The 25,462-nt window shown below is 32.5% G+C and overlaps 1 protein-coding gene and 1 pseudogene across 1 annotated transcript; both read right to left on the reverse strand.

The window, feature by feature from the left end:
* Window positions 1-821: 821 nt before the first annotated feature.
* Window positions 822-7,078, reverse strand: LOC142641738 (cellulose synthase-like protein H1). The gene is made up of 9 exons (XM_075816223.1): window positions 6,816-7,078; window positions 5,859-6,183; window positions 5,526-5,651; window positions 3,867-3,983; window positions 3,521-3,733; window positions 3,238-3,352; window positions 2,884-3,059; window positions 1,803-2,153; window positions 822-1,370 (listed from the first exon to the last, which is right to left on the reverse strand). The coding sequence occupies exons 1-9, from the start codon at window positions 7,076-7,078 to the stop codon at window positions 822-824; spliced, it is 2,235 nt and encodes a 744-aa protein (XP_075672338.1).
* A 7,307-nt stretch (window positions 7,079-14,385) lies between these two features.
* LOC142639790 (uncharacterized) lies at window positions 14,386-16,991 on the reverse strand (annotated as a pseudogene).
* Between the last annotated feature and the right edge of the window lie 8,471 nt (window positions 16,992-25,462).

Here is a 25,462-nt window from a genome sequence, read left to right on the forward strand (position 1 = left end):
GTCCATCATAGAATACTTGTGGGAATTGAGCATATGTGATTTCTTTTTTTACTCTTTGGAACTAAAAAGAAATGAGGGTCGGCAACATGTCTGCAATTCCTTAAACTTGTCAACAGTTTTTTAGAGTAAAATGAGTAGTGAGCATGGCAATATGGAAAGTTGGAAACATTTCTAAACAGCCAATACTAGATACATATAGTCTGGGGAGAAATAAAATGAAACTGGTCCTAAAAATTAGCACCAAAAAGTACTTTTTGAACAACAATTAACTACATAAACTAGTTGGCTAAGTTAACTGATGGCAGATAGCGTATTTGTTGTTCATGAGAGCACAGAAATTTACGTATGTGGTACAGATCAAGCAAAACGGCAAATTAACGTACGTAGGGTACTTTTTCTTTCTTTGTTTGGGGGGGTTTAAGGGGGTCTCGGGTTCTATATCCCGGGGAGACCTTTAGGATAAATTTCTAACCAGTTAAAAAAAGAAATTACTAGTAAGATTACAGTACATATGATTAAAACACTAAAATCCTTTATTTTGCTATGCATAAAGAACAAAGTTTCACTGTAATCCTTCTACGGGTTGTTTAGAAACCACTTTGTTTGTGAAAATAGGAAATAAAATTAATCCAATTCAGGGGAATAGATTAAAACTTTGAGGGGAAACAACCTAAGATCACATATTTTCAACGATGTCAACTTCGTACAGCTTTTGATTTTCTAAATTTCAGTTTGAAATTACTGTAGTAACATCATACTTTCATGACCGAAGCCCAAACTCTCAATCCATGAGAAAATAAAATAATTTCATGATCAAAGTCTCAATCCATTGTAGTCCTTCTGCACAAGTACACAAAAAATATTGCCAAAGCAGCTGACTTCCATATGGTGGATAAGGGAATTCCATGTCTTCCTTTCCCAACTAAACCTTTCAAAAATGGCCAGAAGCATATCACCAAATACACACTGCAGAAGACCTCCCCTAGCCCTGACCCATGCCCATCACGAGGTGGTGGTTGCCACTTTAACAAGGTCACAACCAACGCAGTTAGGTGCACCAGCAAAATGGTTGTACCTGGCAGGAAAATTGGTGACCCATCGAAGGTGAACCTTCCGGCTTCAACATCATTGGCATCATCACTAGATTGGTCTTTTTGTGTTACTTCAAAGACTGTCTCGGATATTCCTAAGAGCTTGAGCATGACACTTAGAAATCCGAATAACCATGCATTCACTGTGTTTATTCTTGACATTCTTTGGTTATTCCACCAAGCTTGAATTGACTCGCCGGTTCTTAGATACTCGGATAAAGTGGATATGTTGTAAACGACGAAGATTGCAACTAGTACATATAATGTTGGTTCATGAACCTGGAAATTTAAGATTGGGAAAAACAGTTTTTTAAAAAAAAAAAAAACTATAATGTAGATTTTGAATATATTATAGTTTCATCAGCTTCGTCATGCAAATATTGCTAAGCTCATTTAGGGATAAATATAGAAGAAATATTGATGACGTGCTCAAGAATGAAACAACGCAAGCTATCACCTGACAGACACGGAGGTAAGTATTAGGGCTGCAAATATGATGGCTTGGATTTTATATTGCTTTATATAAGCTAGTTATCTTTTGTTAGAGATTAATACCACATATTATTTTCATCGAAAAAAATAGATCATGCAAGAAATATCAAACAAAGATATGACCACAATCATGCAAGAAACTCAAATTAGTGAATTATCAAAACATGCATACTTAGACATATAAATCAATGAAATTGGAGGGTTAAGGTTTGCCCTCACCTTGGGCAAGAAGTGAGAGTTGGTAAAGATACAATATGCTGGCAGAGCAGCATAGCATAGCTCAAAAACAGGGCGCATGCCCCATGTGAGGATCCAGAGATAAGCTAGGCATTGCCTAAATTGAAGCTTTCCAAAGAGTGTGGCAAATAAGGGACAACTTTTGCTGAAAAGAATTTCGAGCAGGCCTGTGGTCCACCTCTTCATTTGTGTCGCTGCAGCAGGTCCACCTGAGGGTGCGCACCCTAAAAAGGCTGGTGGATCCGGTGTACAGAATATGGATCTCCAACCTCTTTTATGGATCATTAGTCCTGTGTGGATATCCTCTGTCGTCGATCCATATCTCCAGCCCACCTGATTCAGGGCCGGTAGCCACAATCATCAGAGTTGGACAAAAAGAAAATAACAAAAACTTACTAAACAAAATAACAAGGAAAGACACATCATTCAATTTGATAATGAAGTTACTTGGCTCTACTTATTAGAATAAAATTAGCAGATGTTTATCCTTAATAATATGTAAGCTTCCATGAATATAGATAGGAAACATTCCATAATAGTTTATCCTTAAATAATAATGTCATTTCAATCTAGACTTTAAAATAACATTAGGAAGTCAGAACTTAATTTATGAGGGAAAACACAGGTACATGATTGAATTTTTCAACATGCATGTGTGACATATAAAGTTGAATACAAATCAGTTTAGAAGATATATTCTTATCTTTGTCATTGACAATTATTGTATTTAAAATATAAATGTGCATCTTCCTGTATATATCCAGTGAAATTAATGTACTTGAAAGAATATAATCATTAAAATCGATCCACGCAATAGGCTAACTTTCAAAGTTTTGTAAAGTATGGTTGAGCAACCAAATTACGTTCCCCAATTTGAAATTTGCATATTTTTGGTTGATTAAGTTTAGGGACCCAAAATTTTTGTTATAGTAATTGAATGTTTTGAAAAAAAAAAAAAAAAAGGGATAAATGTTGAAGTAATATTATCCAAATTACAACTCTTCATTTGTGTGAAGATTATAAAAACATCGTGAATCTAACATTGCATTTTTTGGTTACTAACCGTTGTACCCCAACTTGTTCCATACTCGTAACATGAACCAGAGACTTGGTTTGCTGCATGAATAGAATTTCGAAGACTGGCCATTGTATTTGTCTTCCCTTTCAAAGCTTTAGCAGCTGAACTGATCAGCTCCGTTGAACTCCCAAAATTTAAGAGAATAGATTCAATCAATTTTTCTGACAAAGGGGAAAGAAAAAAGGGAAATATTAGTCAAGGAAAGCCCCCATTAATGAAGTGCATGTCTCTTGGACCCAATGGTTCATGTATTGTCACTTGCCACAAAAGATTTAGTTGCTTGTGAAAGTTTTCAGAAAAACATTTTTATAGGTTAATATCCAAAATTAAATTACTTACCATTTACTGGATCTACATTATTTGGGGATAGACTATAGATAACTTTCCTTCTATGAAAGCATCCTGTTCCACCATAAAAAGGTCCTTGAAGTCCTGCTACTCCACGCCCCAGATACTACGCATATAAGAAAAATATAGTTAATACTTGACCAATCAGTGAATTACTTCTTTGTTAGGATATTTTCTTTAGTCATACAACATATTTATGAAATTTCATGTTGTTTATAGATGGAAACAAAAAGAAAAGTCTTAATTTGTAAGATAAAGGTTCAATTTGACGCACTTCATACAAAACCACTAACTGATTGGCATATGGATCATCCTTTAATCCATCATAGAACACTTGTGGAAATTGAGCATATGCGATTTCTTTTTCACTGTTGGGACTCAATAACAAGCACATTGCATGAAGAGCAGCTTTAGGATTGTTGACAAACATATCACAATCTACGTTCAGCATGTAAGGAGCATTTGTCATCAAACCGGAGACCCTGGCCTATATATGGTACAAACGGTTTAAAAAGAAAGCGGTGATGATCAATTAGAATACATTGATAAGGAGTTTTAGGATGTTTTATATAAAAGCTAAAATTTCTATGAATTTTATTTTCCATGAAAAAATATCTTACTAGAACATTCATGGCTCCCGCTTTATAATGATGTGGATGCTTTGGCTGCTTCTCCCTTGATATATAGATCAAGTGTGGCAATTCATCTAGAAGACCTGTCTTGTTCTCCCATATTACCTACAGTAAGATTATATAAATGAAGGTTTATATATAGTTTGGAAAAGGGCAAAACTTAGGTCTCCTAAGGCAGAAAGGCTAGCTTAGGATAAAAGTAGAAAATTAAATTCCCACAAATCATAGATGTTAAATATTAGTATTGATACACCATATTGAATATACTAGTATGGATGCGGAAGTGGAAGCATAAAGTATAGAACACAATAACACACGAGAATTATGTGGTTCAGCCAAACGGTCTACATCCACGGAGGAAATCATAAAGGGTTACATTAATAATATATTAGAGTGTAATACAAAAATCATATGTTATAATAAACCATAACATGTGTATACTATATTAATACTCCATATTGAATATGCTAGTATAAACGCAGAAGCGGAAGCATAAAGTATAGAACACAATGACACATGAGAATTACGTGGTTCAGCCTAACGGTCTACATCTACGGAGGAAATCATAAAGGGTTATATCAATAATATATTAGAGTATAATACAAAAATCTTGTGTTACAATTAGTATACATTAAGGCTGTCCACGGGTCGGGCGGGTCGAGTTTGTGCCCAACCCGCAACCGACCTGCCGGAGATTGGGTAGGGAGTTGCCAGACCCGCAACCGAGCTCGTATTAGGGTCGGGTTTTACGGGTCGGTTTCCCGTCGGGTGAGCGGCAGTTTCGGGTGAGGCCCAAACCCGCCGGAGAGGACCAAAAAAGTTGAAAATCGACAAGATCTCTCCCAATCCGTCCAAGATCCGGTGCGATCTAGCCAGATTTGGCAGAGATTTCGCCAAATCTGACCATTTTTCCCCTAAATCTGGTGTTTTTGTCGTCAAATCTGGTGTTTTAGTTGTCGGATCTAGTGTTTAAGTTGCCGAAATCTACCAAATCGTGCTGGAAACTCGTGAAATCACAGCTCGTTGTTCTCTCTTCGGGCGGGTCAAGTTGAACGGGTTTTGAAGGAAGGGAACTGAAACCAAATCGCCGGCGTCTGGTTTTAGAGCTCGAGACCCACGTCCGACCACCGGAACTGTCGAATCAGGTTGCAGTGGGTCGGGTGCGGGCGAGTTGGGCGGGTCTGCAGGTGAGATGGACAACCCTAGTATACATAGTAGACTAAATCCTAGACTAATAAACTTCCAATACAATTTGGAGACTTGGCTTGCATACAAGGTAGAATTAGGCTTGAGCCTATGCTAATGGGCTAATATATTTCTAACAATAAAAATAGCAGGTCACTAGTCACGAGTCGGCTTCATTTAGAAATTATTGGTCAACTATTTAAACTAAAAGGTCATCCCAAACAATAAGCCTAATGGACCACAAATTACATAATATTTTTTACAACAATTGATACAGTATGTTGTACTTGATACATAGTAAAACTATTAGCAATTAATTAATATAAAAATGATGTTGCACTAATTATAATATGAAAAAACAGTTAACGATTGTGACATAGACAGATTTTGTGAGATGATTAAAAAGAAGAAAAGTGGCCGGCAGCCACTTTATAATTGAATGTTTTTCTTTTTCGGAATCACCTTGATAATAGTTGGATGGTTTTTGCGTTCTACATTAGAGAATTCTGCAAAGTCCCCACTAAGATCACATGGCACGGACTTGTGGACAGCATCCTCAATTTTGCAGCTAAGTCGTTCATATTCATCCTACAAATGATGAAGACAAACAAATTTGAACATAATTAAATTAAAGGCAGTCATCGATCTCATCGCTTTCCCATTTGATAATATATCAAACAAAAGCATTCTCTAATATACCAACTTCAAAAAAGAAAAAAGAAAAAAACCATATACTAAGTTTGGTGATTGAAGATAGAAAATTAATTTTCACACCTAACTTAAGCTTTGGATTACCTTCATTCTTTTCCATTCCTGTTGAAAATCACTTGAACTATCACCAAGCGTTTGGGGGTTAGTGGAAAAGTATCTAAAGGGGGCTCTACCATGAATATTGTACTTCTTACAAAATGGAACCCAAAGCTTTGCAAACTTTGAGGCTTCCACAAGAGAGTAGTAAGTGATTGGAGAACAACCATCATCCGATATGTAGCAAGCTAGCTTGTGAGATGGATAATCAATTGCCAACAAAGAGAGCACGGTGTTTACTGTGATTATTGGTGGTTCTAGCACAGGGTCCGCAGTTGTCACAAACATGTCCACTGATGGAAGCTCAGGTACCCTTTATCAATATAATTGGAATTCAAAGTTTGAACAACGTAACATCGATCAATAAATCATATTACACACCTATAACCTAGTAAAGAATATAGTAAAATGAAAATCTTTTTACACTCGTAGACATCGTATCCAGAATTATATGCACGATTTATATAATAGTAACAGTGTGTAAAAACGGTATACACTTGTAACTGTTTCACTACTCATGATAAATAAGTCGTGTTTATTGTATGCTGATCAAATACCCTAAAATGGTGACTTTTAAGTCGCATTTTCAAACCTGAAAAAATTGCTTTTTCTTGGTGTACATATTTTTCCCTTATGAAATAACCCAAAGATGAATTATAATGGGGCAACTAAAAGTCATTTATTAACCCAGGGGGTTGGCTGAGTTGGTAGAGCTCTCAGTCTCAAGGTGCTTGTACTGGGCTCGACTGGGTGTGCTCCCTAGTTCGAGTCTTGCTACCTGCACTTTGAAAAGAATTTCCTGAGCCAGTGCTTTACCCCTTCGTAGGGCTCTCCCAGCACGAACAGTGATTAGTCTCTGGTTGAAAGTTTTGAGGATACACTGTGGGCAACCAAAAAAAAAAAACTAAAAGTCATTTATCATTGGCACAATATGTTATATCTTACTGTTGCAAGAGGCGGTCTGGGTACGTTTTAGTTTCTACGGGATTCCATTTGGAGCTGATGATTAGAACCCAAGTGAAGGTGAACCATGACTCGCATAGAAAAGCAAGGAGCCAAGTGAGACCATGATTGTTGAGGAAGAGGAGACGATAAATAAGGAGAGAAAGGAGAAGGAGAAATATTAAGCTATCCAAGGCTCTTTGTAAAGTGTTTTTGCGTGGGATTTTTTCATATAGAGGGAGAGAGATCGGGTTGGCCATGCCCATGGAGTAGACAGGAAGGCAATTTTGGTGGCACTATAAATGCGTGTTTCAGTAGTGCAGGTGTTTAATCCTCCGGGATTTTGTTCATTTATAGTGGACTAGCTGCTATTGTATTTGCAATGATGGCCATGTATCATGCATGTAGCAGAGAGTTGATGTGTTTTGGCTATAAGATTGTGTTTATTCATAGTGAACTAAATTGGATCTTGTACAGTTGTACTTCAATCGATGGCCAACCATGAGGCAGAGGCGTGGTATCTTGTGTATTTTTTAGTGTCCCCTCTCACGCGGCACATAACCCCAGGTCCTATATTCTTTATAAACAATGCTTAATACATATAAAATTTCTTAACATTTATATATATATATATATATATATATATATATAATAGTTGAGTTTATAATTTTTTCTAGTTTTGTTTGGAGCTAATCTGCCACATTTATAAGTGTGAAATTAATTGTCCAATTTTTTCTCTATAGATCAATTTTCTCATTCTTTTATAGGTTGATGATAAGGCATTAAATTTCGCTTGAAATATCGGGTGCACAAAGACATACAATATCATGTATCATATTTCAAGCCACAAACAAGTAGAGTTGTTGAGTAGAGTAATAAAATTTTTGAATTTTTCATTTCATTTCATTTCATTTCATTTCATTTCATTTCATAAATTACTTGATTGAGTTATTCATTTCTCATATATAGTAAAAGCATGACTAAACTTTTATACCCATTCACAAATCTATGCTAATAGTTAATAGCTTAATATAAGTTGGAAATTATATTATTTATGTTAATTAGATAAAACAATTTTTGCTATGAATTTATAAAAATTCAATTCACTAACCTTGTATATATAAATTATATATAAATTACTAGTTTGTAACTCGTGTTTATGTACGAAAACATTCAACAATACTGATGATAGGGTTAGTGACGGCTCTAAGAATTTTTTTCAGGATGATCATTAAAAAAATTAAATTTAAATTTTTTAATAAAAATAAAACTTGAATATATTAACATCACAAAAAAAAAAAAAAAAAAAAAAACACGAGCAAATACATAAAGTTTTAAATTTCCTTTCACAAGTTTTATATTTTGAAATCGTTGTGTAATATGATAACTTTACTATCAATGTTATCAGCTACATCTTTTTCAATGTACACAAGCAAGCAATCATTAAACTACTGATCTCCCACTCAATTACCAACATATTTCCTAAATAAGTAACAATATTAACCAAATGCATTATCTTTTCGAAAAACTGTCATATAAATCCAACAAATTCAGTTAAAGACTAAATCAAGCACTAACAAACTATCTATTTGAAAAGTGTGCATTTTTTATTAATAAAATAGTGATTTAAAATATGCTATTTGAAAAAAAAATTTTAAAAATCATAATTAAACGTTTGATTTGGGCTTTTGGGCTAATTTATTTGTTTGGGAAATTTTTGAGAAGTGCTACATCTACAATATTTTTGCAATACTTTCATAACAAAAGCCTATAGGTGGTAAGCTTTTATTGGTTCTAATTTGAACTTACCATTGAAATTATTTTTTTTGTCTACCATCTATAACCTATTACTTATGATTTATTACAAAAATATTCTGAACACAACATTTCTCACAATTTTTTGGTTCAATATTAAACGGACCAAAATTTTGGAGAGGTTGAATTTTATTTTTAACTAGCTTGTAATCTCATGCATATGCATGGATACACTTAAAGATATACAATAAGATGTATAATATAATTCCTATATATATAAATTAAATACTATGGATAGTTATTTTTATATTTGGTTAACTCTTTAAAAAAATTTGTAAGGATATTATTAGGTATAAAATGTAAATTGTCCATGTTTTATTATTATTATTATTATGAAGCATTTTTTTTTTACGATTCATTTATTCTAAACTCTTTGGTTTTTGTACTTAATAACTCACTTGAATGAATATTTATGATATGGTTCCACATTTGATTATAAAATTAAGAAAAACTCTTTAAGAATAAATATTTTAGGACACATGGCGCAAAATTGGAACTTCAATTTGAAATTCTAATTTGAGTTTCTCTCAATTTTACTTATTATTATTATTAATATTATTATTATTATTATTATTATATATATATATATATATATATATATATATATATATATATAGATGAGCTTAAATTGTTATTTAGAGTGTTTAAGGTTTTTTTTTTGGGTGGTCAAGTTTTATTATTATTTTTTAGGGTGGTTAAAGACCCTTATTAATTTAAAATTCAAATTTTTAAAAGTATATAAAAAATATTTTCAAGTCAAGGTAGTCATGTGACCGCCCTGATTAATTAACACTTGCCATCGCCCCTGGATAAGGTGGTATTATTTATTAGGTGAGCGAGGTAGTTATATATCTTGGCTTTTGTGTTGAGTATTATAAGTAAGTCAATTGACACAAAAATTAAGAAAATTAAAATGAATGTTTAGCACAATTTGGACAACAAATAAAAACTAGTTTAAATTCTAATTGTGCTTCAACTTTAATATATATATATTAAAGTGATTATTTTTACTACAACAAGGCTCGGGATACTACAAATTTCATAACTTTTTAACATGTCAAGGTGGCAGATTGTAATTATTAAATAACTTTCATATGAGACCATCTTTAATATCATTTTTTTTATTAATTTTATATTAGTCACATTATGCATGATACCCTAGTAGTTATAAAAAAATGTTATGAAATTTATGTATTTAAAACTTATTGGAATAAATAAAAAATAAAAAAATAAAGCTGGAATGGGGTTGATGGGTTTCGAACTACGGGTTACAAAATATAAATGCCACCATATATTCATCAATTTCGGGAACAATTTTTAATATTATCTGCAGTCTTTCTTTGTCTTTGTCAGTTGTGACTATCTATGACGTAAGGCGTGATGTTTCACAGTCCTGGACTGCAGGAAGAAAGCAATAGAAAGTATCAGCTGTTTTTTATTTATTATCTATTTTTGGGTGTTGAATCCAGCTGTACATTGTTATTGTTTCCTGTATCTAAATTGAAATACACAATCAAAAATGCTATTGCGGAAACTTTTTTTTATATATATATTTTTTGAAAAAAAGGTAAGTGGAGTTTTATTAAACAAAATAAAACAAAATCAAACTAGAATATATCTTCCAAATCATTAGGCAAATCTTTTATTCATACATCAGTGTCAATAGATAAAACTGCTCCTCTAGCTAGGTCATGAGTGAACCTATTCCCCTCCTGACGGACGTGTTGGAATTGACATTGCCGCAACATACACCCCAGTCGCTTGGTTTCTTCAATAACATGACCAAATAAAGTCTTGCACGAACTAGAATTCTCCAAAGCTCGAACAACCCGAAGACAATCCCCTTCTATAATGACATCAAACAGACTTAATTCCTTAGCCAAGACCACGACCCTCCTTTCTGCCATAACTTCAACCAGCTAAACCGAAGATGTATAACCAATTTTTTGACTTAAAGTAGCAATAACATTCCTTGAAGAGTCCTGAAACACAACCCTAATCCCAGCACATTCCAAGCCATCAAAAAGAGCAGCATCGAAATTACCTTTGTAAGATGCTTCGGGAGGTGGAGACCAGCGGACTGGTGGGCATCGAACAAGCCCTTATCTCTTGTTGTGAACCTCCCAGAATTCATGGACCAACTCCTTTGCTTTCTCACCAATCTCATGAAGTTGCCAAGAAGATTGGCATTCCTTCAACGTGGCCATAAACACCAAGCCACTGAAGCAAACAAAGCAATTTTGAACCCCGAACCATTCTTGAACACCTCCTCCAAAAGATCATGCATGGACCTGAACTCTTTTCGAAATAAAAAAATTGAACCCTGACCTCCAAACAGACTTGGCTTGATCGCATAACCATAAGCAATGCAATATAGACTCCAAATGATCACCACATCCATAACAAATATCATCCACCGGGACATGCCTTGTCCTCGAGTTCTATTTAGTAGGGAGAGAGTCCTTTGGAAAATGCCATACAAAATGCCGAATTTTATTTGGGACCTTGATCTTCCAAATAGCCTTCCAAAAAGCTTGAGAAGGATTTGAGGAGGATGAACTCGGGCATAGAGTTGCACTCAGCTGCAACAAGCACACGATAGGCACTACAAACACTATATTCATCATTCGAAGTTAAAGGCCAAATCAAAATATCCCCATCCCAATCTTCACACACATGAATCCTTGCCACCATCTCAGCTTCCCATGGGAGAAAGCAGTCTGCCAATTGCCCTGGATCCCAAATCCTAGTATCGGAGTAAAATAGATCACAAACTCAAGTTACTAAAGAATCAACCCTAGGTGAGATGACCTTTCTGCATGTTGGGTTAGGCAGCCAATGGTGATTCCAAACATCTATTAATCGAACCATTCCCAACCCTCTAAATTGCTCATTGGTTATAAATTGCTAATACAATGAGTAATTATTGACAAATAAAAAAAAATGTTTGTGAAAAAGATTATTAGTGAACCATTAATAATTGGCCACAATAACAATTTGTAAAAATGTTATAAAATAATTTGTGCATTTAGCATTACTCATATACAATTAAAAAAAATATATATAATACTTATTATTCAATAAAATAATTTTTTTACAATAAAATAATATTAATGACAAATTCTTTTATAACTTTTGTTAGTATTTAATTCACTTTTTTCTAGATACAGTATTTCAAACAACTCCCCATTTTAAAAAGTTTTAAAATGTTGAAAAATAAGTTACACTAAACAGGCACTTAACCTCTCACTTATATAAGTAGTGGAATTTAAAGATTACTCCTCTTTCTCAACCAAGCCCAATATTTAATCAATCTACAAACACACACACACACACACACACACACACACACACACACACACACACACACACATATATATATATATATATATATATATATATATATATATATAATTGTATATTCAAATCCCACTCATCAATATTTGATTCTCCCAAGCCAAGTCGATCTTTTTTATCAATTGCTTATTTTATTTTTTATTGCTGAGATTTAGTAAATTCATTAGAAGTAATTAGGAGATACATGAAACATGCATCATTTGCAAGAGCCAATACAAATTACTTTGACTAGTACACGGGGATACAAAACCAAAGATTTTTTTTTCTTTTCTTTTCTTTTTAGCTTAGTCTAAATTTAAAGTCAGAAGGCATCTCCTTATTTATAGAATTTTCTGAAACTATCCTAAGCAAACATTTTGTCGTTTGCCTTCATCCACATTCATTAGTTGGATCTATCGATTTGTTGAATAAAAGAATAAGTGATATTAATCATAGAAATTATAATTTTCACCAAGCCAAAATGATAAGGTTATTTAAAAAATTTCAAATTATTTAGGATATTTCCAAAAAAAAAAAATTTATTTTTTTTCAAAATTTTTAGGGTGGTCTAGGCTCCCCTTAGTCATCAAGTGGGTCCACCACTGATTTTTAGACCCTGAAAGCACAGTGTTTAACCTAATTTTATTGCCAAGTTGATATTTAAGTCAATTATATAGATTTAGGTTAAACATTCATTACACATATTATACATAACATCTGCCAAGGCATGTTTGAATGCTGACGTGGCTGGATCCAAACCCTACATGTGGGCTAGCTATGAGGAAAGGAGGGGAAATGTTGGCTGAAAAAGAATTTAAGCGACTCGAGACAAAGACACAAAAAAAAAAAAAATTATTACTTTAGTAGAAATAGTTAATTAAAGGTCAAAACACTAACAATCACCAAAGATATTCCACATGCCATCAATACTTAGTGTGTGAATAGTTTAGCCAACATAAACACAACCTTAGTCTTAAGATAAAATATGACTTGAATTTCTATCCAAAGTTATGCTTCAACTCAAATCTCACAGTTGTTAACACTTAACAAATAAAATTACTCCAAAAAGGGTGTAACACTCTCAAACATATGTGAGCGAAATAATATAGGACAAAAACTAATATCTCACATATAAATAAGATGAAGAACGGTGAGGCAAAATAAAGGATATTTATAGTCTCATGAAAGGATGCCAAACACTAAGAATATTACACCACACACATTGATTAGTCATGTCAAGATCCAAACCATACCTTCCTTAAGATCAAATAGGACTTTCATTGGGATGTAGTGTAGGGTAAGGAGGAGGAATTTATAAAAGGGTATAGGTAAAAATAAAAAGTGTTCCCAAGAATAATTAGAGAGACAACTTTTTTTGAGTATATGACAATTGATTTACCCTCTCAAGTTTCTTGAATATTGCACTTTCACTTTCTTTCTTTTTTACATTCTTTTTTTTTTCAACATTTTTCTTTTTCTGTTTATGACTCTCTTTTTTTTTTTTTTTTTTTTGAGTGAGTCCTCCTTTTCTTCCAACTATTTCACCACAAATTTATCTTAATAAGACAATTTGATTGCATTCATTTAGGAAAGGATTTGAGAAAGAATGGCTAAAATAATAGGCTCAAATGGGTGACTAGCGGTAATGAATCAAGAAAGAAAATAATAAAGGCTCAAAATTAACAAAGATGGCCTAAAATCATCTCTTAAGGATTGAGATAGTTCTTCAAAATTCATGACTTTAACATATTCAAGTGTGGCATAAAATTGATGAATTCTTAGCATTCAACCAAATCAAAGAATAATGAGACGAAGTAACAACAAAGTTATGTGCTTCCAAATGAAAAATGAGATCAAAAGAAAATAACCCTCTAAAAAAATGAATGGCTCAAGAACTCACTTGGGTTATAGTCTCTACATTTTATTTTCAAGATTTTCAACGTCATCTCTATGTCTCAACCATGAAACATGTTCATGTGGCTAAAGCGCATGTGCATACTAGTTGAGCATGAAAAACAGTGGAATTCTTTAGATAGAAGTAGCATAAAGAACTTTGACTTAAAACTCTTGCTAAAGCAACACTTTTTTTTTCTTTTTTTGCTTTTTTTTTTTTTTGAAAATTGGACTAAAAGCAAAAACAAAACAAAAATCACTAAAAACAACCCAAAAAAAAAATTAACATAAAATAAAAACAAATGCAAATCATCTCAAGTTCCTCCCTCCAACCTAAAACTTACATTGGCCTCAATGTTAACAAGGAAAAACAATAAAGAGTAGAGATTACAGAGAGTACCTTGAAGAGATGAATAGAAATGAATAGAAAAAACTTTAACACCAGCAAAAAGGGTTAGAAAACAAAACAACAAAAATAATAAAAAGGAAAAAAAAAAACATAATCTAAAGTATGACACAAATACTAATGCTAATTGCTTGGCAAGTCTTGATAAATGGGATCCTCGAAATTTATGGATTCCTTCTCTTGTGAAAAATTCTCAAGAAATGGCTTAAGACGTTGTCCATTCACCTTAAATATGTTACCGTTCTTAGGATTTTCAATCTCTATGGCACCATGGGGGAAAACATTTTTAACAATGAATGGTCCAGTCCATCTAGATCTCAATTTTCCAGGGAACAAATGAAACCTAGAATTATACAAAAGAACTTTTTGAGATGGTTCAAAAGATTTCCTTACAATTTGTTTGTCATGAAAAACCTTCATTCTTTCTTTAGAAATCCTAGAATTCTCATATGCATCATGCTGAATTTCTTCCAACTCATTCAATTGCAATTTTCTCAATGAACTAGCCTTGTCTAAGTTAAAGTTACACATCTTTATTGCCCAATATGATTTAAGTTCCAATTCCACAGGCAAGTGACAAACTTTACCATAAACTAGTCTATAGGGAGATATACCAAGAATATTTTTATAGGCAGTTTGGGACACCCAAAGTGCATCATTCAACCTCAAAGACCAATCTTTACAATTTGGGTTAACTGCCTTTTCCAAAATTTGTTTAGTTTCCCTAGATAGTTTGTCATTGTCCTTTAAATAAATCCTATGAGTACAAACCAATGGACTAAGTCCTTTTATGTTAGCCATGTTCCTTCCTATGACACCCTTATGTTTACTCAAGACATTTAATAACTTACATTCTTGCAAGGAGTTAAGTTCAGAAGATATTACCATAGGAAAAGTCTCATTGGTTCCTAGAAAAGCATACTTGAGATCATTTTCTAGGGCTTCAACTCCCATTTAGGTACTTGCTTACTAGATGGCAACAAATTTATCTCACAAGGTAGTAACTCCTCATATTTCAATTTCCAATTGCTCGCTTCCAAAACCTGTGCAGATTCCAAGAGATAATGAATGTATGCAACTTCGGAACTCTCATCAAAGTTACAATCAAATGAATTGACTAAACAAGTTTCTAATGTTTGGTCTTGAACAATTGTTTCAATCAAGTTAACTTCATGCACATCCTCGTCATCCCTAGTTTGCTTAAAATTATTAAAAATATTAAGCTCAAGGGTCATATTGCCAAAATATTATTTTAAGACCCCATTTCTACAATTTATCAATGCATTAGAAGTTGCAAAAAATGGGCGTCCTAAAATCACAGATATTTGAGAATTAGCATTAGAAACAGGATGCAAGTCCAAAATAATAAAGTCAACAGGAAAATAAAATTTGTCCATCTGAACCAAAACATCCTCAACTACACCCTTTGGAATAATCACATATCGATCAGCAAGTTGTAAAATTATGGAAGTGGGTTTTAACTCGCCTAGACCTAATTGCTTATACACTAAATACGGCAAAAGATTCACACTTGCCCCAAGATCAAGCAAAGTTGCCTCTACTTTTGAATTACCAATCACACATGAAATAGTAGGACAACCAGGATCTTTGAACTAAGGAGGTCTATTGTTTTGAATGATTGCACTAACTTGTTCAGTCAAAAATTCCTTCTTATGTACATTAAGCTTACGCTTAATTGTGCACAAATCTTTCAAAAATTTAGCATATGATGGAATTTGCTTTATGGCATCCAAATGAGGAACGTTCACTTTAACTTGCTTAAGCACTTCAAGGATTTCAAAATTTTGATTCACTTTTTGAGGGGAAATAAACCTTTGGGGAAAAGGAGCAAGGATAGGACATCTTTCAATTTCATTAGATTTAGGCTCAAGGACCTCATCACTACTCTTTGTTTTGGAAGATTCATCATGTGTATTGCTTTTAGGAACATCTTTCTCAATGATTTTTCCACTATGAAGAGTAGTTGTAGATTTAACTTGACTCACTTTATGTTTAGAGGAACTACAATCATCAACACAAAATTGACCTCGGGGGTTTGGTTGTGGTTGAGAAGGAAACTTACCCTTTTATATTGTGCTCATGGATGTGGTCAATTTAGTGAGAGTGCTCCTAATGTCATTTATGGCTTGTGAGGTTTGATTATTAATGGTGGATTGAGTTTGCATGAATTGTTGCAAGTTGTCCTCAAGACTCTTTTTTGGAGAGGGATTATAGGGGACAAAATTTGAAGAACCATGTATAGGAGGTGCAACCACATTATCATTCCTCCAACTAAAATTTAGGTGATTCCTCCACCTTGAATTGTATGTCTCTTAATAGGGGGAAGGGTATGGTTTTTTCACCATGTTCATAGTATTTGCTTGATCATGCAACACCTCTTTAAAAGCTAGAATTGTAGGACATTCATTGGTAGGGTGTTCCATGGTCTCACAAATTCTACAAACCTCATCAATTTTAGGCACAATATTGATTCCATTGGCCTTCCTTAATTCCATGGCTTCAAGCTTCCTTGTTAGACTAGCCACCCTAGCACTAAGGTCATCATCTTCCCTAAGATGGTACTTACCACCCCCAAAGGGGTTGGTGGATGCTCTAGACCTATCTGAGGTATCAATGGTATCCCAAGATTGGGCGTTCTTAGCTAAGAGATCAAAATAATCAAAAACCTCATCAGGATCTTTATTCAAAAAATCTCCATCACACATCATCTCTACGAATTGGGGCATCTTTGAAGTTAAACTTTCATAGAAAAAACTAATTATATACCAAGTTTCATAGCCATGATGTGGACAAGCATTAAACAAATCTTTAAATCTTTCCCGACATTGATAAAATGTCTCTTTATCTTTTTCTGAAAAATTCATTATTTGTCTTTTAAGTGCATTAGTCCTATGAATTGGAAAATTTTTCTTTAAAAATTCAGTTGCTTCTCTTGCCAAGTACCAATTGACCTAGGTCTCAAAGAATTAAGCCAAGTTTTTGCCCTGTCTTTAAGAGAAAAAGGGAACAACTTCAACCTAATGGTCTCTTCATTACATGATTGGTCATGGAAGGTAGAACATACCTCCTTAAATTCCTTAAAGTGTAGGTCAAAATTTTCAGAATCTAAGCCATGAAATTTAGGAAGTAATGAAATCATACCAGGCTTAAAATTCAAATTATTTGCATTAGTTATAAAAATGATGCATGATGGTGCACTACTCCTAGTAGGTTGCAAATAATCCCTTAGAGTTCTAATGGGTTGGTGAGCATGGAAGTTTTCATTATTTAAATTATTCTCATCACCATGATTACTCTCTAAGTCGGCCATGATATCAAGTGTATCAGGATGTGTGAAAGAATCAAATAAATTGCCAAAAAAATTGTTAGACTCAATTCTAACCAAGCGATTATCACTATCACAACACCAAACAGCAATATCAAACCAAGAAAGAAAAAAGAAAAAGAAAGTAAAATAAAACAAAAACCTTTAACAATAAAGAGAAGTAAAAATAAAAGAAAAACTCTAAAAGAAAGCTAAACTACTTTAAAAAGAAAAGAGTTGGAGAGATATTACCAAATATGTGAAGAAATTTAATGCCAAAAACCTCTCCAAACAAAGTGGAACACTTCTCTAATTGCCTAAGTCCCCGGCAACGGCGCCAAAAACTTGCTGCGACTTAAATAATGCTCCCAAGTATATGATTGTCGTGAAGTAATAACTCAGAAAGTCCGAGGTCGAATCCACAGGGAAAATGGAATTGATTAACAAACCACAAGAGAATGAAACTAAAATAATAAAGTTTAACTGAAGAGATTTTTGATAGTTTAGTAAAGGTAATTTAAATTGAGAGAAAATAACAATATTTTAAAGCGCTAAGGTTTAGGGATCCACAAACAACACATCTATTGGTAGTCTTAATAATATTTATTTTATCACTCAACTAAAATTCATATGAAGGATGATCTTAGTCGGATGATTTTACAATAAAAACTCAAAAAATTAATTGTATAAGGTATTTCATGCAATTGATTGATTTTAGGCAAAACAAAACTAGTAAATTAGTTCGCAGGGAATACTAAGCATTTAACGTGCCTGGCGTCTACGATAAATTAAAAGATTATACAAAACTAAACACTTTTCTATATGAGTAAAACAATAAAAAAAAACATAAAAATATAAGCATTAAAACCAATAAATAATTGTTAAGAACATACCAATAAATGGTTGGGTTTCACCCCTTGCCTTAGCAAAGCTTCTAGCAAACCATAGCACAAATAGAATTCTAAAAACTGTAAAGAAACTTTAAGAAAACCTAAATTATGTTCTACATCAGCTCTCCTCTAAATTTTTTCCTAAAGAGCCTTTAAATAGGACAAAGAATCCTATTACAAGTTGAATTCCTGTTTGGAGAAAATCTCAGGTTTTTAGGCTTCACTTAACTGACATTTTTTGCCCATTTAACTTCAGAATTCGCACTTTTGCTAGACTAAAAAGTTATAGCCCTTTAAGTTAGCTTTTCAGCCCAACTTGATCATCTCGATTGGACATATGAGTCAAAAGTTATGCTCCAAGTACTAACTGGTGTGCAAGCTAGAATCCTAATCTGAATTGAAATTGGATTAGGTGCAAATTTCCTTTGATTCCTTGCTCCAATTGGACTTGAATTTAATTGGGTTGGCCTTCTTTGACTTCATTATGGCTCTTGAAAAATTAAAGTTCATTAGCTTTCTTTTTTGCACAAATCCACTTATTTAATTTCATTATCCTACAAAAGACAAATTCACGCATTAAAATTCAACTAAGAACAAAATTGATTATTTAGCATTATTCCAAAATCAACTATAAAATGCATGAATTAACTCAAAATAAGTATGATAATACTTTTCTAATAATGATATAAATATGCAAAATTAAGCTATTATCACCTAACAACATTTCTCATACTATAAGAGGAACATCACCATTGTATGAAAACCTTGACTTTTACATAATAGAGAGCTCTAAGAGTGAGCGACATTCTCCGATCCCCTTCACTCACCGGTGGTTTTTTATCCCTTTCAAAGGGTTTTCCACATATTATCCCGTGCCTTCCTTACACTCTTGCTTTAGCATTTGCATTTCTCTAGACATTAAAGTGTTAAAGTTTCCATTTTTATTGTTCTTAAGCTTTTTCACTTAAATGTGCAGTTGGATTCATCACTCATTCTCTTATATTGTCTTGATACTCTAACTTGCACGTGCACATATCATGCATGCAGCAGAAAAGTAAATAAGATACAAATATGATGATTAAAGAAAACCAATGAAATAAAACAGTTTCAAGGTAAAAAACCTAGGGAGAACTATCCTAAGAAGAACAATCCACTATATAATATAAAAGTTTACAGTCAAGAATATTTAATTTGTTGTAAACTTAACTATGACTCTAAAACCCTCAAACTTCTTTGATGTGGATGTACTCCAACATGAACATCTAGTTCATGCCTTTGATCTTCAGTACGCTTGATATCTAAAGCTTGTGCTGCAAATTTATTCCACTGGTACCTGTAGTATGAGAATGAACTCTGGTAAATGATTGAAAGAGTAGAAGCACAAAAGCTTTCAGATCTCAAAAGATTATTTCTCCAAGACTTGAAAAACGCGCTTTAGTGTTTTCCTTATATACCAAGTAAGTCAGACTGAAACCCTAAATGTTTAATGGGCTATTGGGCTTTAAAAAAAAAAATCTGCAGATTGCATCTCAATTGATCGAAGGCTTCTCTCGATTGGTCAAGCCAACCTAGTTTTCAAATCCTGAGCTTGCAACTTGTACTTTCTTGAATTATGACTTGTAGTGCTTTGAGCAATGTCTAGAGCACTTCATAGACACTAATATCTATTCCTAGACAAGTTTATGAATTCGTTTGCCAACATATAAATCATTTAGAGCCTAAACATATATACTTAAATATTTAGAACCTAACAATATTTATTATGATGGTTGATATACAATAATACAAAAATTGACTGTGTTTACAAAAAAAAAAAAAAAAAAATTGTACTAAATAAAAGTATATTAGTCCTCATGTGAGAGTCGATTCAAAAGCATATTGGCTACAAATTCATGTATAGATTCATTCAGTGTTTAATGTATAATCAATTACAAGTTTACCAGATTAAAATTTTTATTTTTTTAAATTATATATATCTAATGTCACATTATCATTGCTTAATGAGCTATTTATTGTTGGCAACAGTGATTCACTTGCATGCAAAGCGGCAATAAAGATTTATGATACAAGTATAGACTATAGGATATATTAACTATTAAGTGTGTCAAAGTCAAAGTCTCTACCTCTAAGATGATTTTATTTCAGATTTTTCCAATTTATAAGAAATCAAATTTAAGAAAGAAAAGAGAAAATAAATTATATGAGGCAAAAAATAATATATTACATTTCAAATTATAATTTCAAAATGAACTATATGGTTTTAAAATTTTCAAATTGAACCATGACGTATAAGATTGTTACAAATTAAAATTTATAGTTTGCTAGTTTCAAATCAAGAAATGAATTTTTAAAATCGTTTCAATTGAAATCCTGAAATTTTAGTTTTGACCAGGCTAGCTCCTACAAAATATGTCTTGTTCACTTTATTCAATTAAGAGTATCATACATTAGCTACCCTCCAATCTCGTTCAAAAAAAAAAGTTTAAACTTACCCCCAAAAAAAAAACCCTATTATTAGTTTCGTACTTGTTTAGTAGCATGGTTTCAAATGACTTTTTTTTTTCTTTATAGTATATTTTTTTAATTCACTTTTTTTCTAGATACTATATTTCAAGTAATTTCACTTTTTAAAAAGCTGAAAATAGGTTGTACCAAATAAGCACTTAACCTCTCACTTATATAAGTATAAGTAGTGAGATTTAAAAATTAATTCTCTCTCAACCAAGCCCGAAAAATCATTCTACTAAAATTTTATATATTTTATGGTTGAATTCACATTTTAAATTTGGAAAAAAAAAATTTTTCAATTATTTTTATTTTTTACAAAAATGTTAAAGGTTTTGCTTTTTTTCCCATTTATAATGGGACATCCATTCAATTAAACATAATAAAAGTGGTACACGATATGGGTGAACTGTCTATTGTCAAAAAAGGTATACTTGTTTTTTTGATGGATTTTAGTTAACTCAACTGGTAAAATTTCTGATGGTTAAATATGTGATCTGGGGTTTAATCATCGCCAATACCAAAAACCAACTGGTGTCTTGGTCTGATGATAAAGAGTTATCATCAAGAACAAACGCTATAGACTAAAATTCTAAAAAAAAGTATACTTTTTATTCTTATATTTATTTTATAAAATTATTATATTTGGATTTATTTTTAATTTAATTTTCTTGAGTAACATACATTTGATTATTTTGTTAATAGCATTTAATTGATGATATGTTTAAACAATATATTACTGTTTTTATTTGTATAATACTATATTATATTGAACTTATTTTTAGATTTTTATTTATTTTATTAGTTATATTAATTAACTATTTTTAATCAATTTCATTTTTAACTCTGTTTTTTAATCTTACCACTTTTGTTAAACTAAAATGTTGACCTATTCAAATTACTTTATCTTTCAACTATATATATTGAATATTTTTTTTAATATTTTCATAAGTGTGGGGTTCACTCTCATGTGAGAGGAATGGATTATGTATACGATACATAATAAATCTCTTCGTAGCACAAAAGTGATGATAACTTGCGCTTTTGCCCTCTTTCTTACGTGCATAGGCATGGATTTCATAGGCATGGGTCCCTTGGGATTCTTCGTTGCTAGTTTGGTGATGACAGCACATTTGATATCGTAGGACTGAGTACACAGGCTTCAAACTATTTAGAATGGAGAATCCTTAATGTTCGTTTTTTCTTTTTACAAACCAGGTGTGAATGTTTAGCTACCAAATAATTTAAAGGTGGAAAAAGAGAGTAAAAAACCACTTGTTAATGAGTGGACAGTTTTCCTTGGTAAACCTTACGCCTAATGTTTCCATTGCATTAAACCTATTGTGATGATGATATGTGCCAGCATCACAATAGATCTAGTGTTTTGAAGCGTTAATTTAAACAAATATTTTTCTTTGATCCAACTAGTTTGCCACATAGGTATCTCATGAAGAGTGTTTTTATGTATTGAAGTCATGATTCCAATGAAAAAAAAAATCATTCTAAAAAGCGAAGCAATAGTGACAAGTGGGATCATTCATGAACACTAATTTGTGACCATTTAGATGCATGTCATTGTCAGGCAAGCTATAGAAGTGGGTATACTTGTTGATTTTTTTTTTCATTATTATTATTATTATTTGGATGGAAAATAGTGAAGATTAAATTACTTCAAAAAAGATTATAAGGTCCAGTCTTAATTAGTGTCCATTTTTTTGTTGTTGATAATTCGATAATTATAATGGAAGAGGGAGGATTTGAATCAAAGAAGTTAATACCGTACCGTACCGGCCGGTATTTTTCTTACCGGTCAATGAACCAGTACAGAAACACTTATGTTTCATTCCGCTTCAAATTTCGGCCGATACTAGACTGTACTAGCCTTACTGGAGAAAATCGGGTGTTCCGGCCGGTAAATCTGATTTGGGCCGGTAAAGAAAAAACCAGAAAAGCATACCACTAAAAAAGAAAAAAACCAAGAAAATGTATCGCCACCGCTTTCAGCCTTGCAACCTTCTCTATTTCTCCTTCTTGCACTGTTTTAGTTTTATAGCCTTCTTCTCACCCCTACTTCTTCTTCTTCTCTGTTTTACAAGTTTTGCAAGTGGGTGTACTGAAAATCTGGTTGAAAGGCATGACAAGTTTATTTCCTTCTTGTTTTGTACGTTGACCAGTGCTCTTTTCAATGCAAAAGTTAATATATATATATATATATATATATATATATATATATATATATATATATATATATATATTAAGTGAGTTTCTAGGACACGTGGTTGATGGGAGGGTGTTAAGAGTTTGAAAAAAGCTTTGGGTTTTGCCTTTTTCAATGTGAATGACATCCATAGTCTTTTTGAAATTTAAAATTTAAGCTTTTTTCTTTTTTTTTTTTGTTGATTGAATTGTACTCATATGATATAACATTTCCGCTTGTTGCTCAAAAAATAAAGCCTTCATTTTATTTTTACTTTTTATATATTTTTCATTATAAAACTACATTTTTTTAGGAATTAATCCAAGGGAAAAAAAAGATCTATATAAGTACCTGAATATATATATATATATATTATAATATTACAATTACAATGTTGGGTTGGGTTAGAATGTAATATAATATATATATATATATATATATATATATATATATATATATAAAATTAGTTATAATCCCGAAACGGTACACCGGTATCAACCGGTACTGAAATATTTCGTACCAATGATCAAACCGAAACAGCTTCCAGTACAGTATTGCTTGATTTGAATTCCGGATGTCTTGGAATGACAGAGGTGCTTGCTATTTGAGCCACAAGGCTCTTGGAAATTAATATCCAAGTTTATATAACTTTAGTATCAATTCTTTATGTCTAATCATATTTATAATACGAATAAACTATCCATAACCCTGCTTTAAGTGCAGATGAAGAAATTATAATCCAACTTATAGTTTAAATCATGTAACCTTAGGTTTTCAACAAAAAAAGAAGAAGAAGTCATGCAACCTTAGGATTTATATTATATTTCATTTAACTGATTGATTGTAATATTTAAAGTAAAATGTAACCATTAGGACTTTCCATAAATTTCTAGTTTCTTATATTATCTCTTTTTCTCTTCATTCTCTTTTCATATTTTCTTATATAATAGTTTCATAGCTATGCCACACCTTTACTAATTAAAATAGCATCAATGTTTTATCAATAGTTATAATCATTTTTTTTTAATTGGAGTCTAATTTCGCACCACGAGTCCATCTAATTTATTAATTTTTGTTGCAAGTGAATTATTAAATACAAAAACCGAAGCGTCTAAATCCAATTAAATTCTAAATCATATATATATATATATATATATATATATATATATATATATGATGAGAAACATTACATATTTTAGAATTGTATGGTTTAAAAAATGTGTAAGCCAATATTATATATAATTTGAACCTCGTCTAAAAAAAAATGTATAATTTGAACCATATAATTGTGATTGTTTTTAATTGTACCTGTGCATATGCATGAGTTACACACTAGTTTTACCAGTGCAAGGATGCATATTCACAATGAAATAGATTCGCTACTATAGCCCAGTTTGAAATTACAAACGTATTAATTATTATTCTAAAAATATATATATTAAAAGTGACATGTGGCAATTGGAAAAATGCTAAATCAATTACTAAAAAAATACTTCTAAACTGATTTGGTACCTGGAAATAAATATGGTTGGTAGTAGGGGTGGAAATTTCGCCTCACCCCACTTGATCTGCCCCTACCCGCTTCCACCACGAGGTTTTCTCCGCCTGGCAAAGGTGATGGGGCGGGGATGGGGCGAGATTTTTAGACCCGCCCCGTCCTACCCTATATTGATAAGGGTTAAACTATAATTTTTTCCATACCTTAAAACCCTACTATTTAAACAAACATATCATCAGCTTATTTTATTCTACCGAACAAGGCTTTCTGCCTTTTTTTTTTTTTTTTTTCTCTCTAGTGTGGTACTCCAAACCTGTGAATGATACTTTCTAGGACAATGGATTTGGGTTCCCAATTTATTTGTTGGTGGGTTTCCTCATAGTCCTATAGGTTTTGCTCCAAACACAGTCTGGACAGTCCAATTTCTGTTATCCTTGTGGTTTCAAGCCCAACACGCCCTTGCCCTTTGATTTTGCTTCTTGCTTTCTCTTCACTTTCTCTCTTTTGTCCCCTCTGTTTCTTCTCCCTCTCTCCTTTTTCTTCTCACTTTTTCTCTCACCTCCCCCACCAAAACCCACCCCCTTCCTGTCTGCCCTCACTCCCCTTATATATTCTCCCCTTAGTGGGATTCAAACCATTTCTTTTTCACCAATTCCCGTGCAATCCCACCTTTACCCAGAATCTCTAGAAACAATCATGTTTTTTGAAGATTCTCTCAAAGTTTGTTCCTGATGCCAAATGGTGTTTAACAGCAAACTCCCCAAAGGCACTAATGGTACTCGGGG

The sequence above is a fragment of the Castanea sativa genome, chromosome 6 (genome assembly GCF_040712315.1).
Source record: "Castanea sativa cultivar Marrone di Chiusa Pesio chromosome 6, ASM4071231v1".
NCBI lineage: Eukaryota > Viridiplantae > Streptophyta > Magnoliopsida > Fagales > Fagaceae > Castanea > Castanea sativa.